Here is a 15,702-nt window from a genome sequence, read left to right as displayed (position 1 = left end):
TCACTAGTTGGTTTTGTTTTCCAGATTCCATATATAAATGCTTTCATACAATATTTCTCTTTCTCTGTCTGATTTATTTCACTTAGCGTAATACCCTTGAAGTCCATCCATATTGCTGCAAATGGCAAATTTACATTCTTTTTATGAAAGTGAAAAGTGTTAGTCACTCAGTCATATCTGACTGTTTGCAACCCCATGGTCTGTAACCCACCAGACTTCTCTGTCCATGGGATTTTCCAGGCAAGAATACAGGATTAGGTTTCCATTCCCTTTCCAGGGAATCTTCCCAACTCAGGGATTGAACCCAGTTCTCTTGCACTGAAGGCAAATTCTTTACAGTCTGAGCCACCAGGGAAGTTATTCTGATGGTTGAGTAGTAGAGAAAGCAACGGCAAGCCACTCCAGTACTCTTGCCTGGAAAATACCATGGACAGAGGAGCCTGGTAGGCTATAGTCCATGGGGTCGCGAAGAGTCGGACAAGGCTGAATGACTTCACTTTCACTTTTTACTTTCATGCATTGGAGAAGGAAATGGCAACCCACTCCAGTGTTCTTGCTTGGGGAATCCCAGGGATGGGGGAGCCTGGTGGGCTGCCATCTATGGGGTTGCACAGAGTCGGAGACGACTGAAGCGACTTCGCAGCAGCAGCAGCAGTATTCCATTGTGCGTGTTTGTGTCATGTATTTTGTATCCATTCATCCACTGATGGACACTTAGCTTGCTTCCATATCTTGGCGACTGTAAATACTATTACTATGAATATTGGGGTGCATGTATCTTTCTGAATTAGTGTTCTCATTTTTTTTCACATATACCCAGGAGTGGAGTCACTGAGTCATATGGTAGTTCTATTTTTCGAGAAACCTTCGTACAGTTTTCCACAGTGGCTGCACCAATTTATATTCCCCAAAAAAAGCGCACGAGCAATTCCTTGTTCTCCACATCCTCACCAACCTTTGTCGTTTGTGCTCTTTCTGAGGATAGCCATTCTGACAGCTTGAGGTGATATCTCTTTGTGGTTTAAATTTGCATTTCTCAAGACTGTACTTTCAGGGATCGTTTCTAGAGTTTATTAATTTACATTTCTCTGATGATTCACAATGTTGAACATCTTTTCATGTGCCTGTTGGCCTTCTGCATGTTCTCTTTGGAAACACGTCTATTTCAGTATTCTACCCATTTTTAAATTAGGTTGTTTTCTGACGCTGAGTTGTATGAGCTCTTTGCATATTTTGGATATTAACCCCTTATCAGTTATATCGTTTGCAAACATTTTCTCCCATTCTGTAGGTTGTCTTTTCATTTTAACAATCATTTCTTTTGCTGTGCAAAAGCTTCGGAGTTTAATTAGGTTTAACTTGCTTATTTTTGCTTTCATTTCCTTTGCTTTAGGAGACAGATATGATTTATATCAAAGTTTCTGCTTCTGTTTTCTTCCAGGGGTTTTATGGTTTTGGTCTTACATCTAGGTTTTTAATCCATTTTGAGTTAATTTTTGCATATGGTGTTGCACGCATGCTCAGTCACTCCAGTGGTGCCTGACTCTGTGTGACCCTATGGACTATAGCCCGCTGGGCTCCTCTGTTTGTGGAATTCTCCAGGCAAGAATACTGGAGTGGGTTGCCATGCCCTTCTCCAGGGGATCTTCCCAACCCCAGGGATTGAACTCACTTCCCTTATTTCTACCTGCATTGACAGGAGGGTTCTTTACCACTAGCGTCACCTGGGAAGCCATATATGGTGTTAGGTAGCATGATATACTCGACTAGAATGTGAGAACAGCAGTGTTATAATATCAGTTATGCCATTAACTTATTTAAGCCTCAGTTTCCCTATCTGGAAAACAAGCAGTTGGTACAAAAAGTCTCTAAGGTGTTTTCTAGCACGAAGACTCTGAGATTCTAGAAGGAAATCCCCTTCATCTCCTACTTCTCTGTAACACACACACCCATACACAAGAACTTTCAACCAGGACAGCGGGGCCCTCATTTCCTGCCTAGAAGAGATAAGCTCTGTAGCATGACTGATGGAAAAAGAACAGAAAACGACGTGGAGCAACCCAAGGAATGATTTTACTGGCTGGGATCCTCAGAGACTGTGAAAGAATCCTAAGAAGCAATTTCTAGGTCTGCGATATTTGTAAGTTGGAGATTGTGCAGTTCAGTACATCAGAACTATGTACAGTTCTGATTCTGTTCAACGAGACGTGGACCTGTACTCACAGAACATCCATTCCTTTCTGTCTGAGGAAGTGACGGCAGACTCTCTGGCCCAGAGATACCTTTTGCTTTGATTATAGGATGATTTTTTTAACTGTGCCAATATTCTTAGATTTTTATTCTTAGGAAATATTTAGATTCTTAGGAAATTCTACCAGGCCTGGCGTGCTGCGATTCATGGGGTCGCAAAGAGTCGGACACGACTGAGCGACCGAACTGAACTGAACTGAACTAGGAAATTCTACATGAATATAGAAATGCCTGACTTCTGTGGAAAAAATCATGAAATCCTGTAATACACAAATTCTGATTTGATAAATTATCTGGAATTGCACTGAGCCTTTGCCCTGGGAGGCACCCTCAGTCAGTCCTGCTCCCTACTGTTCCGTGTCCCACAGGCTGAAACCAAGAGTCAGAAGACTTTTAATTTCACATTCGCACAGTTGGGGGCTTTTCTACATCTGGTTTTTTTTTGCTATTGCCTTTCTGATCCCAAGATAGTACTGTTCATCATCTACCTGGCCCCTGTGGGTAGTTGAGGTACTCACTACAGATGGGCTTTCAAACCCAAGGCCTGGATTAGCCCCAGTCTACAGCTCCAGACTCATGTGGCCACTGTCTCTCAAACATCTCCACCTCGCTAACCCCACAGATTAAATTCAATAAGCCTAAAGCTTACTTTCCCATAAACTTTCCCTCCCTTCCTTCTCTCATTCTCTCTTTGAATGACACCATGAACCAGCCAGTCAAGCAATCCAGAGACCCCAGAGTTACCCTCAACACCTTCTCTCATGGCCTGCACTCACTCAGTAACCAATTCCAGCACATGGGACCCCCTGGCATTGCTCCAACCCCTCCCCTCCACTCCCGTTTATACTTGCTTAAACCAGGCCTGCATCCCACTGGTTCTATGGCCAACAGTGTCCCAAGACCCTTCCCACCTCCAGGCTCATCCCCTCATCATACACTCAAAGCAATCACAGAGCAAGTCTGGGCAAACACGGCCTAACTCCTTCACCCCTTTCTTAACATCCCAGTGGGCCCTGCCGCCTAGCACAGGTTAAACAGCCAGTCTGGACCCCCACGCCGACCCCTGCCCTCAGCAACCCCTCCTCACACCCTCTCCCACCCTAAAACACCTGCCATCTTTCATTTTCTTGCTAAATGCCTGCCCCCATATTTTTTTTTTTCATCTAGTCCTCAGGGCCTGCTTTCTGTTTGGGAGTGCCTGGTCGACTTTAAATACCCAGTTCAGGGGTCCAGTGAAACTTTTTCTGTTCAAAGACTACCCTCCACTCTTAAAATCGACCACTCTTTCTCGGCCTGCACTTGGCCCCTCTGCAGCCCACCAGGCTCCAATCAGAACCCTCACTGCATTGTTTGCATTTGTCTCCTTCTGCTATCCAAGAGCTCTCCAGGGGCAGAATTGCTGTTGGTCTCATCCCGCACCCCCAGGACCCAGGAGAGCATCTAGTAACAGTGGGCACTTTCTGCACAGTTCATACAAGGAGAAGAATGTGTGCCCAGCCCGCAGCATTCTTACCAACTTATGAAGCATAAAACACACAAATGAAAAGGACTTTCCAAATGTAAATGAGAAATCTCTAACTAAATGCTCCCTGGCGAGGGAGACAGAGTTAGTTAAAGAGATCTTCCCCTAAGTGAGCCCTCACCAGAGACTCCCAACCAGTTTCCTGGCATCCTTTCCCGTTTTCCAGCCCCCTCCACTTGGCAGCCCTGAATGGAAACGTGATTCAGGCCCGCTCCTCTGGGGGAGCGGGGGGGATCTAAGAACCTTAGAAGTCAGGATCCTTCCTGTCTCTGCAGCCTTTGCTCCTACCTCCTTCTCCAGGCTCGTGGCTTCCCAGTCTCACTGGCCTTCTGCCAGAACCCCAGGCAGGCCCTGCCCTCTTCCAGCACAGAGCAGGTGTCCCAGCTGTGCCTTTGCTAGAATGCTCTTCTGTCTAAACTCGCAAAGCATTTGTTCCTCCCTCAGGGCCTGATTCCCCCGACTGGAGAGGTCAAAGCCTCTGTAACACCCCACGGTGGGGGCACAGAGATACCTGTGCACCCCTACTAGCTCATATAATAGGGCCACTTCGCACTGATCTGGTACCAAATGAGAGAAGCTGGGATGAGGCAGTTTTCGGTCCCTCCTCTGCGGATGGGAACTGTCCAACAGAAGAGATGTTTGGCACTTAAGAGAAGGCATACCCACCTCAGACAGTAGTTTGGCAACCCCTGTTGCTCCCCCAGTGCATGGGGTAGGGGGTCACGGTCACCCTCTAAGGCCCATCAAAGCCTCTTCAACCACTCTAGGGCCAAGCAGGCTTCCCCAGGGGTTTCTGACCAATGCAGTAGGATGTTTTTCTCCCTCTCCCAGGGATAATGTTCCCAGGATTATTTCAGTGCCCCTAAAGCTGAAGTCTCTTGCCCCTCAAGCCCCTGCCGTGCACCCTCAACCTGAGGCTTCTCTCAGTGAACTAAGTGAACAAGATGACTGCCTCCCAGTGTGTCTTGGGCAACGCCTGCGTCGGCCTAGAGATGGCTCGGTGGAGAAGGCAGTCTCTGTGTGTGTGTGTGTGTGTGTGTGTGTGTGTGTGTTAGTTGCTTAGTCGTGTCCGACTCTTTGCAACCCCATAGACTGTAGCCCACCAAGCTCCTCCGTCCACGGGATTCTTCAGGCAAGAATACTGGAGTGGGTTGCCATTTCCTTCTCCAGGAAGGCAGGCTATTCCAGCGCTAAACCAGAGAATCGGCATCTTCAAACGCTGCAAGCAGCCAGCTCGCGGAATAGACCAAGACTCAGATAACCACCCACTTCCGAGACTGGTTCCCCACCCACCCCCGGGGAAGGGTGCAGCCTACAGGCCCTAAGGTCCCCGCCTCAGAGATGGGAGATACCCCAGATACCGCTGAGGAAGTCCAAATGAGGACGCCTGGTATTACTGAGGCTGCTCATCCCTTGGCTTCTGAAATCATTATCCATAATGAGATCTCCTAGGCCTCTATTTTATTTCTGAGTGTCCAGTAAAGGAGTAAAAGTCCATGGAGAGAGCCTGCAAAATCAAGATGACAGGGTCTAAGAGGAGCCCTTACCTGGAATATGAGTTGACTCGGTTCTTGGCCTTCAAAAATTGAAAATTCCATGGGTTTTAGGGGCCCACTAAACTTTCCCTCTTGGCCATATCCAGTTGTCTGTTAAAAGAAGAAAGGAAAACAGAAAATTAGCAACACCATGTACTATGAATGTATATGGGCCACTTGATGGCTTTCTTATGGTTCCGGGAGTGATATATGAAATCTAAGATTCTAACATGGCCCCCCAAAAAAGTGAAATCAAATCAAAATAGACAGGAAGGGTTCTAATATTTGTTGAGGCTCCACTACATCAAGATGGTTTGTCAGCAGCCTAGCATTGCTTTTCTCATTCAAGGTGATTGAAGCAATCACCCTGGAGGAAAAAATTAACACTGCCGTGTTTTCAATCAGGCTCACAAAGGGTTAGTCACTTGACCGGAGTAGAACCCATGAGCGGCTGACATGGCACACACACTAGGTTCTAGCTGAAGGAAAACTGCTGATCGTCGTCCCACAATGCCACTATGCCATTCAATTCTACCTGGTTGACACCAGCTTCTTAAAACCCCTCCATTCCACTCTTGTTAGCTTATAAGGAAATCCATGGCAGGTTCCCCAGCATGCTAGAGTTCAGGCACCTCAAAGACAATTGAATCCATAAGGGGAAAAAAATACGTGGGCCTGTTTAATACAATGCTTGCCTGGCACAAAGCAAAAAGAGCTCACATTCGCTACGCTAGTGTATGCTGAGCTTTGTCCTAAGCACATTCAACCGCATTAACAATCCTACATTTATCATCACTAGCTCTGTTTCACCGGCGATGAGACTGAGATGCAGAAAGGTTAAGTCATTTGCTCACAGTACAGGAAGCAGGATTCTAACCTACAATTCCAGACCACTCTTAGCCACTCTAAGCCACTGCCCCACTACTCACAAGTGGCTGAGACAGCCTGGCAGGAAATCTGCAGCAAGGGGGGTGTATAAGAGGGCACATTCAGAGGTAGTTCCTGCCATCCCTTTGTCTCCCACCAACAAGGATCACTGAAGGAAATTGCGAGGCAGAGCAGCATGCAGAAAGGGACCACCAGCTATAAACCCACCACAGTGGGCACCCCTGGAACGAGGTATCTAGCACGACACCCAGTGCCAGTGCCCCTCCTGAGTGGTCCTTCCGCTCTCCCTTCTTGGTGGCAGTCAGGGGTGGGATAGATTAGTATGATATGGGAAGTTAATGGTTTGGAGAACTGGACAGGTAAAACCAAAAAAAGAAAGAAAAACTGGGGAGAAGAGATTTATTTTCCATTTCTTTATATGGAGCAAGTATACTCTTACTGCAGAAACACTGGAGATAAATAACCCCAAAACAATTAGGATGAAATGATGGGGAAAAAAGATCTTGTACTATGGCTCATTAAACCTTGACTGAGTTGATCTCGGTGTCCAACAAAAAAGCGGTAATAAGAACACAGAGGTTTTGGAATTTGGAACTTCCCTCCCCTTCAGAGTAGCAGTGGACTCGGGTTAGCTGCCCCCACAGCCATCGTCACCCTCTGTCCCTTGGAAAAACAAATGATCTCTTTCCCAGATTCCTTTGCAGGGAAGATCATGGCCAAGTGACTCAATTCTGGTTATTGAAACAAAAGGTGGAGTCTGCTGGGTCGGGGTGTGGGTAGGGGGATGTTTCTAGTCAAGCTTTTGTTCTTCTGATGAGAAGGGGACAACAGAGGATGAGATGGTTGGATGGCATCACTGACTCAACGGACATGGGTTTGGGTAAACTCCGGGAGTTGGTGATGGACAGGGAGGCCTGGCGTGCTGCAATCCAAGGGGTCACAAAGGGTCAGACACGACTGAGTGACTGAACTGAGCTGATGAAAATGGACTGATGTGGGTGGCATGGTCCTTCCTCTTTCCTTGTTCTTGTTCAGGCAGTGGTGCCCTGTCTGTAGCTGTGGCAGCTGTCATGAAACCGTGAGGGATAAACCAGCTCAAATAATGGTGGAGCAAAGATAAAGAAGCCTAGGTCTCTGACAACATCACAAAACTGCTAAGCCTGCCCAGGACTGCCCACTATAGGATCCTTATTGTCTAACAAAAAAATAAATCCCTGTTGACTGGAGAAACTCTAAATTTGCTCATAGCTAAAGGACTTCTATGGAGAAGGCAATGGCACCCCACTCCAGTGTTCTTGCCTGGAGAATCCCAGGGACGGGGGAGCCTGGTGGGCTGCTGTCTATGGGGTCGCACAGAGTCAGACACGACTGAAGCGACTTAGCAGCAGCAGCAGCAAAGGACTTCTTGACTGACACAGTAACTATACAGACTCCTAGCTCATCAGTCCCTTTCAAGGTGTGTCTTCCTCTGAGGGCTCATCTTCCCTCCCACTTCTTTCCACATCTTCTCCAGCTCCAGCTCCAGCTCCTCCTCCCTCTGGAAGGCAGGGCACAAGAAGTGGGCACCGTGGTGGATACAGGATGCTGCCGCTGCTAGGGCAGTGCTTTTTGAGGGGCTACTGCTTAAGAGCACACTGCTTTCATCAGCTTTCTGCTCACATCAGGAAGCAGTCTGTCTGGTGGCTCAGCTGGTAAAGAATCCGCCTGCAATATGGGAGACCTGGGTTCGATCCCTGGGTTGGGAAGATCCCCTGGAGAAGAGAAAGGCTACCCACTCCAGTATTCTGGCCTGGAGAATTCCATGGGGAGTGGGATTGAAATGGAGAATTCCATGGACTGTATAGTCCTTGGGGTCACAAAGAGTCGGACACAACTGAGTGACTTTCATTTCATTTCATCAGCTTTCTGCTCACATCAGTAAGAAGTCTGTCTTTCAGCTGATCACACCGGTGACGGCCCCTACAGGAAAACTATGTTAGTCAGGCGCACCTCATCCATAAGCCTGCATTTTTCCTCGGTGGACAAGCTGGCTCACCTATCAGGAAACAAGGAGATGTCTCAGTGGCAAGGTTCAAAGTAGGGTTGGGTTCTCATATCAGGGCTATTTGAGCTATAAAGATTTCAAAATGCATGAGTCAACAGGCCATACTGCCAGAACTGGGAAGAATGTTACAGTGAAAACTTGTGAAAGAGTTGGAGGAACAAAACCCACCATCTTGCATAAAGAGGTGAAAGGTAGGAAGCGGAAGGAACTGATATTTTCATGTCTCCTGCTACGGAATGTGACCCTCCACACATGTCATTTCTTAAGATCCTCATCAATATCAAGGAAGTCTCTCAAGAGAATTCCCCTAGCAGAGACACAGATAGCTGGTGTTACCGTGGAACAGTACCAATGGGGCTGGACTACCAAGCCCCAACTCTCCACCAAGTTGCCCCACTGCCTTCCAGGCCAGCAAAGGACACTTGCAATTGTCAGATCTGCCTGCCTAGTAGCCACCTTCATTGCACTTTACAGCAAGAGTTCTCTGTGTTGGTTATACAGTAAGTATTTCAAGCTCTTCTTCCTTCTGGAGGAAGTAGAGTCCCAGACACAGTTCTGAAACAGTTGGCTTCTCCCTGATTGCCTTGCATCCCTACTCAGCACTTCCCCAGATCCTCTCTTCAGTGCCCTTCCAATGTGTTCACACAGTGTTTCTAATCCCCTAAGAGAACCAGTTCTCAGAAGAAGACGGGAGAGCCACTATAGAATGGAATAAATGGTAAATAACCTCTGCAAAATAAAAGCCTGATGCTGAAAGAAAGAAGCACCAAGTGAACTTGCCGTCTTCACAGGAGAGGGTCTGGGCATAGGGGTGAGGGGGGCAGAAGAGACATGGCTCCTCCCAACGCCCCTGAGACCCCAGCCACAGGTTGCAGCCTTCCTCCTTCACCCAGAGACAGCTGTGCATGTGGCTGTCTCCCGGGCAACGCTCTTGCTGCCAGCAGTGGTTTGGGCCATATTTCTTACTCCAGGTGGAAACCACACTACGGTGAGAGGAAGGAAAAGGAAAACTGCTTTTCACCCTCTGTCTAGGAAGAAAAGTGCATATCCCCATCTCAGATCAGAAGCTGTTGAGCCTGCTAATGTTAAACTATCCTGGTAGAATCTTCTCTCTCTTTCTTAGAGCTCATTGTTGTTTCTTAATATAAATCCATAATTATGTATTTAATTTTTACCTTGTTCCTGGCACTGTGCTATGTGCTGAGGCTGCAAAGATGACTAAAACACAGACTTCCTCATGGAGGTCAGGGTCCATATGAGTGTAATCACGGAATATTTAAAATGTACAACCCACTCCAGTACTCTTGCCTGGAAAATCCCATGGATGGAGGAGCCTGGAAGGCTGCAATCCATGGGGTCGCTAAGTCGGACATGACTGAGCCACTTCACTTTCACTTTTCACTTTCATGCATTGGAGAAGGAAATGGCAACCCACTCCAGTGTTCTTGCCTGGAGAATCCCAGGGACGGGGGAGCCTGGTGGGCTGCCGTCTATGGGGTCACACAGAGTCGGACACGACTGAAGTGACTTAATAATAGCAATAGTAATAATTATAGCTAATATTTATCAAGTCCTTAGACTGTGCCAATCACTGATCCAAGGGCTTTGTATGATCTCATTTAGTTGCCACATAAGGCAAGTCCTCTTGTTAGACCCATTTCACAGGACAGAAAACTGAGGTTCAGAGCATAGTAACTCACCCAAGTTCCTATCACCAGTCAACAGCAGTGCCAAGTTTGAACCAGGCACTGATTTCACCGTTCTGCCATAATATAGATAGCAAAGCACATATGAAAATGTAGCAACAGGAGCGAAGCCAAGTGGTGCTTCTGGGCAGTCCTAGGGACAAGCTTCAAGCCCCAGGCTGTGAGAATGCACAGTGCTTGTAAGGTTCAGACTACAGCTTTTCCCCTCAAGAGGAACACTCTGTTAAGTTTACAAGTACAGCTGTATGTCACTCTAAATATTTTGAACTGTGTAGACTCTCAGGGGCTCTCTGGAACTTGAAATTCGATGTTATGTTTGGGTTTTCAAAGAAAGGAACCAAGATTAGAGGTAAGAGGATCTAGTAGCTTCCTTCTAAGGAGAAAGCAAGTGCTTCCCCATAATTTTGCTTCATAACACAGCAAATCTGGCCTGTGTATGACCCTTACGAACCTCACGACAAAAGGCAAGACAGCATTCCTCTATCTACCTGAGGTCTGGGCTGGTCTCCCCACGTTCCATTCAGCTCCAACTTCTAGAAGCCTGAGTCGATAGGGTTAGCTCAACAAGTGACTAAGGGCAAATTTGGCCAAAAAAAGTCCAAGCCGTATATGGGAACAAAAGTACAGAGCAGAGCAGAGTCAAAAATGGAGAAAATGCTTTTTCTTAATTTCAGTGGTAATTTAACCATGGTTAAAGAAAAAATAAATAAAGTCAAGACTAACGGACAGAGACTAACACATGTATCAGTATACTTTTCTTTCCAGAGTCCCTGAGCTGGATGTAAAGGCTTAAAACTGAGTAGATGAATTGTTTAAAACTTGCCCATGAAGGGGCATTGGCTTATAAGAGCTGAGGAGAAAGCATCTCCCTGGTTGAAAGTTAGACGTATAACTTACAGCCATTTCATCAAAAATGGCCCATTAGGGTAAGCTGTGTGCTTTGTTCACAATAAGTTAATTTGATAGACTTTTTTTTTAAGTGATGACAGCTGTTGCTTCCCCGGTATGGGCTAGAAATATTCCACTAAATAAAGACAGAACATTTCTCTTCTCTTACCAAGTAGAGTGTAAGGAGGCACAAGCAGTGTAGCTGGGCTTGCGTTGTCATAATTTTCCTTATTCAAACTCCTGTGAATAAACCAGAGATAAGTTGATTAGTTCCCGTCCTGTTAAAATCATGTTTATCCAAGCACAAAGGATCACTGGATGATATTCAGTTATAAACCTCGTAGGATGGCATCCTTGAAGGCCAGCCTCTCCTCTGCGGATCAGCCAGGACTTCCCCAAGCCCCCTGATACCTCATCCACAGCAACCACGAGTCAATATCCCGAAACAAGCTTGTGCTCACTCCATTTTTGCCGCTTCACTTTATCACTCTTCTTCACTTAAAGAGTCTTAAGTGGGGACTTTCCTGGTGGTCCAGTGGTTAAGAATCTGCCTTCCAGTGCCGGGGACCAGGATTCAATCCCTAGACGGGGAACTAAGAGCCCACATGCCCGGGGGCAAACAGAGAAGCTGCAACTAGTGAGCCTCTGCTCTACAACTAGAGAAGCCCCCATATGCCACAATGAAGACCCTCATTATATGGATGGAGGAGATGGGCAAATGCCAAAATAACGAGACACTAAAATTTTAGTGGTTCTGATTCACAGCTGCAAATATATGAGAGTCTTCAAGAAGGAAGAACCCAAGCATGTTCCCAATCCTTCATTCAACTACCTCACCAGCCGCCTCTTTGTTCTTCTAAACCTTGCTGTTAACTGTACAATATACCAAAGGAAAAAATGTATTTATAACTCCCAAAGCAACCCAGTGAGAATCCACACTCCGCCCCTCTTCTCTCCTACTCAGTATTATTTTTCCTCTTTCCCTGTGCCTTCACATTTCACAAAAAGTATACCTTTCACCCTAAGATACATCATGACTGATTTTTTTTCCTATTCTTATTTTTTCATGACTAACTGATTTTAAGATCTGAGACAAATTTTCCACATGGTCTGTGAAGCAGGACTGTTGCCTATCGTAATATTGGACTGCTACAACAAAAAAACAAGGAAATGAAGAATGCATTCACTTCACTGAAATTCCAATTATTTTATTGCCTCAAGGAATTGAAGATGGTCTTGTTTTGCTTCTTTTTTTTTATTTTTTTAAAGTTTTTCTACATTGAACTTACGTCGCTGATATAATCGGCATGGGAAAATGATTATAAAATTCAAACTATCCAAAAATTTAAACCCTGAAAATTTTTAATTCCTTACCTTTGGACACCTTTTCTATTTGAACTTTAAGAATAACCAAAGTACTACAACAATTTAGCTTCACAAATGTCCTGGGAAATAAAGATAGAAATTAGTGTTTATTAAGGATCATCCCTGGTGGCTCAGATGCTAAAAAAAAGAATCTGGGAGGCCTGGGTTCGATCCCTGAGTTTGCAAGATCCCCTGGAGAAGGGTGGCTACCCACCCCAGTACTCTTGCTTGGAGAATCCCATGGACAGAGGACCCTGGCGGGCTACAGTCCATGGGGTCGCAAAGAGTTGGACACGAGTGAGTGACTAAGCACACAGCACAGCACATAGGGTAGATCAGTGGACCTTTACGGACAGAATGGCAGAGGCCCAGAAGGTGTACTCTGAGTCAGCGAGTCTGGACCGGAAACCCAGCGCAGCCTCTCCTTAGCTGTGTGGCCACGTGGGTACTACTTAATCTCTCTCTGTGCCTCAGTTTACTCGAATGGAAAATACATAGCAATTCCTCAATAGTGAGCGAAAACTGTTACGAGTTTCTCACAGCCATAACGAATTAGGAAATATTACTCTTATTTTATACGTGAGGAAACTGAAGTTCAGAGTTAAGCCATTCACCTAAAGACACAGCTAGGAAGTGATACTGCCCTGTTGCCAACCAGATCTGTCAGAGGCCAAAGTTCAAAGAACTTTTCCTCTCCCAGCTCTACCCTGCACTGTGTGATAGCAGAAGAGAGGCAGACGCAGGTATAGAGATGTGCATATTGGTTGCGCACGCTGTGTAAATGAGGCCAATTGTCCCAAGGCTACAGCTATTTTAAGAAAGAGCTAGGACGAAAACCCTTCAGGACAGTTAGATCTGTAAATTCTGTGAATGTTTAGAAATGAGCTTTTGCAACAGAATTAGTCTGGTCTATGTGTCCAAACATCATTTTAGAATTGGCTCCTTGTCAAACACAAACAAGACATTTTTTCTACTGCTTAGACTGCTTATGTGGTTTGGAAACATACAGAAACAAATAACAAGCCCAGGTTCTAGCATACTACAATATATCTAAAATGAATAAATGGGTATTGTTAAATCTAACTAGTCATTTTTTTCAAGTTAGTAAAATGAACACCATCAGCTATCAACCAATATTTGCTTAAGAGAAGTAAAAATATAGACAACATAATATAGACATTTGGGGATCTTCCTCCTCAAAACCCTCAGCATCAAGGTCTTTTAAATGTTGGTCCCCAGTTGCTCTTCTCGCCTTATCTTCCACACCCACCACACCCAGGAATGCCGCCGAGCACTCCGTGGACTTTGAACCCAGCTTCCCTGTCTCCACGCTTTGGCACTGGCTGTTCTTCCCACCCAGCAAAGGGCCCCACCCAGAGTAAACGACAATTGATATTTGCTGATTCAAGCCGGATTGAGATTATGCGTTCTCATTTTTCCTTACATACCTGGCCATCTAGGGCCAATTTATTTATTTTAAAATCACTGAATTTAACAATTCTATTATGTGCCAGATACTCGGCTAAAATCTGGGAAAACAAAATAAGGGGTGTAGCATCTGCTTCATGGAGCTAGAAATTACATCCTTCATGCAATCTCTCTGATTTCCAGACAGAAGCTCTCTCAAAGCCCCTCCTGCCTGCATTTTCTTTTTTATCACTTATTTACATGCCTGTGTTGCTGCCTCTACTAGAAAACAAAATCCTTCAAAGCAGAAGCCTTATTTTAAAATTATATATTTTTAACCTCTCCCAGCTCTTCATACTATGACTTGCATATATTATACTCTCAACAGATGTTTATTAAATTCTGAAACATTTGTGATTGTCTAACATTGGTATTCTATGAATTTCTCCAATTAGTAAGAGCTTTCAGAATAAACAGAAAACATTGAAGGAAACTAATGAGATCTAAAGATTTATTTTGATCCACAGTAATACATTTTTATTGTTGATGAAAAGGATTATTTCTCTTTTAAATACACAAACAAATTTCTTCTCAGTAGATAGGTTAAGAATTGATTGATATATACCATCTCCACTTGAAATGATTTTTTAACACTTCCAATCTTCCAAAGACATGTAAGTTGAATGGCAGAAAAGCAAATTAAAATAAATACCTTATTTTGGCTAGATGCTCAAACAGGCCACCGTTTGAGGTGCTTAATGAAACCTAAAAAGTAAACAAAGCATTAAACTCATCCTTTATTTTGTCATTTACTTTTAGTTTCACCCCTCACAGAAAGGTTTCCAGTGGGAAACAGAAGTAATTGCTTTCCGTTCCCATGCCTAGGGTCTCATGATTTCTTTGTGGATGAATCAGTCACACGATGCAATTGTTAGATTGGCTGGTTTGGATCCTGGCTCCTCCACTGACTCTCATCGGTAAAGCGAGGATAATAGTACCTACTTTGGGGACCTCAATAAGTGAATATTTTGAACAGTTAATATTTTTTGTCAAATAAAATTTTCTTCTGCCACCCAAGTTTATTAGTCAGAACTTTAAATTTTGTCCTACAAGACAGCTGCTGTCACAATTCCCAGCTTTAGATGGCCCTGGTCACAAGGATACTCGAGACGCAGCCTTCACAGCAACACTCTTATGGCCGAATGAAGCGGCCAAGCAAAGCCTTTGTCTGAATGATCCAAGGCAAAGTACCCCACTGCTAGGATTATGCCAGAGGAGGACTCCATCCTCACAAACAAGTCTCGCCTATCTTTCCTCTTTACACAGACGTAATTTCACTAATATATATTACTTCCTGGCTGGAGGGAAACCATGGTTTGTAACTGAAATTGCCTAAAACCACCAAGCCATACACACTTGATAGACTACTTCACCAACCCTACTTGGCAAAGGATTGGAGTAGATTTCCAGATAATTCAGTGACATTTCATCTGAACTATCTGAAACAGTTGATCCAGCCATCTGCTAGGAATTTTTGCTATCTGTCAGAGTTTCCCTCAGGCACAAAGACTAAATTCACACAGTTCCAATGCAACTATCTGAGAGGCCAAGTACATCCTTAGCAACAGAGGTCAGAGGTCTGGGAGAGTTTTGAAAAGCCACCACCAGTTGCTTTAACCATGGACCATTTACAAACACGGAATCAGGGCTGCTGGCCTTGACGATTAGGGCTGACGGCTTCGTTTAATTCACCACAGCCCAGAAAACACTGAAACCCCTCCATGTCCTCCATCTGTGTCCAGCCAGGATAATGACACAAAGGCAGCTAACATTTACTGGAAGCCCTTTGTCTCAGCATATGGTGAGACTTTTATATAATTATTGATTTTTCGTAAGAACCCTATGAAGCAGGCACTGTTAAAATTTATCTCTTAAAAGGGGGCTTCCCTGGTGGATCAGTGGTAAAGAACCCACCTGCCAATGCAGGAGACGTGGGTTTGATCCCTGATCCAGGAGCATCCCACCTCCCTGTCTTGGAGCAACTAAGCCCATGTGTCGCAACCACTGGGTCTGTGCTCTAGACCCGGGTCCAGGCCC

General features: G+C 45.1%; 1 protein-coding gene across 4 annotated transcripts in view; it reads right to left on the bottom strand.

Moving 5' to 3' along the window:
* Positions 1-15,702, bottom strand: part of CDH17 (cadherin 17) — an 85,559-nt gene that overhangs the window by 55,712 nt on the left and 14,145 nt on the right. For 2 of the 4 annotated variants that reach the window (XM_069601173.1, XM_069601174.1), the window contains exons 2-4: positions 14,318-14,370; positions 11,003-11,073; positions 5,320-5,418 (exon numbers count right to left, since the gene is read on the bottom strand). In XM_069601173.1, the coding sequence (XP_069457274.1) occupies positions 5,320-5,418; positions 11,003-11,053 (150 nt within the window). In that variant the 5' untranslated portion in view covers positions 11,054-11,073; positions 14,318-14,370. The remainder of the gene's footprint in view (positions 1-5,319; positions 5,419-11,002; positions 11,074-14,317; positions 14,371-15,702) is intronic. The other 2 variants (XM_069601170.1, XM_069601171.1) reach the window with 1 other exon arrangement.

This window comes from Ovis canadensis, chromosome 9 (assembly GCF_042477335.2).
Source record: "Ovis canadensis isolate MfBH-ARS-UI-01 breed Bighorn chromosome 9, ARS-UI_OviCan_v2, whole genome shotgun sequence".
In the NCBI taxonomy this organism is placed as follows: domain Eukaryota; kingdom Metazoa; phylum Chordata; class Mammalia; order Artiodactyla; family Bovidae; genus Ovis; species Ovis canadensis.
Note: the sequence above shows the minus strand (reverse complement) of the source record. Positions and strands in the feature narration are given on the sequence as shown.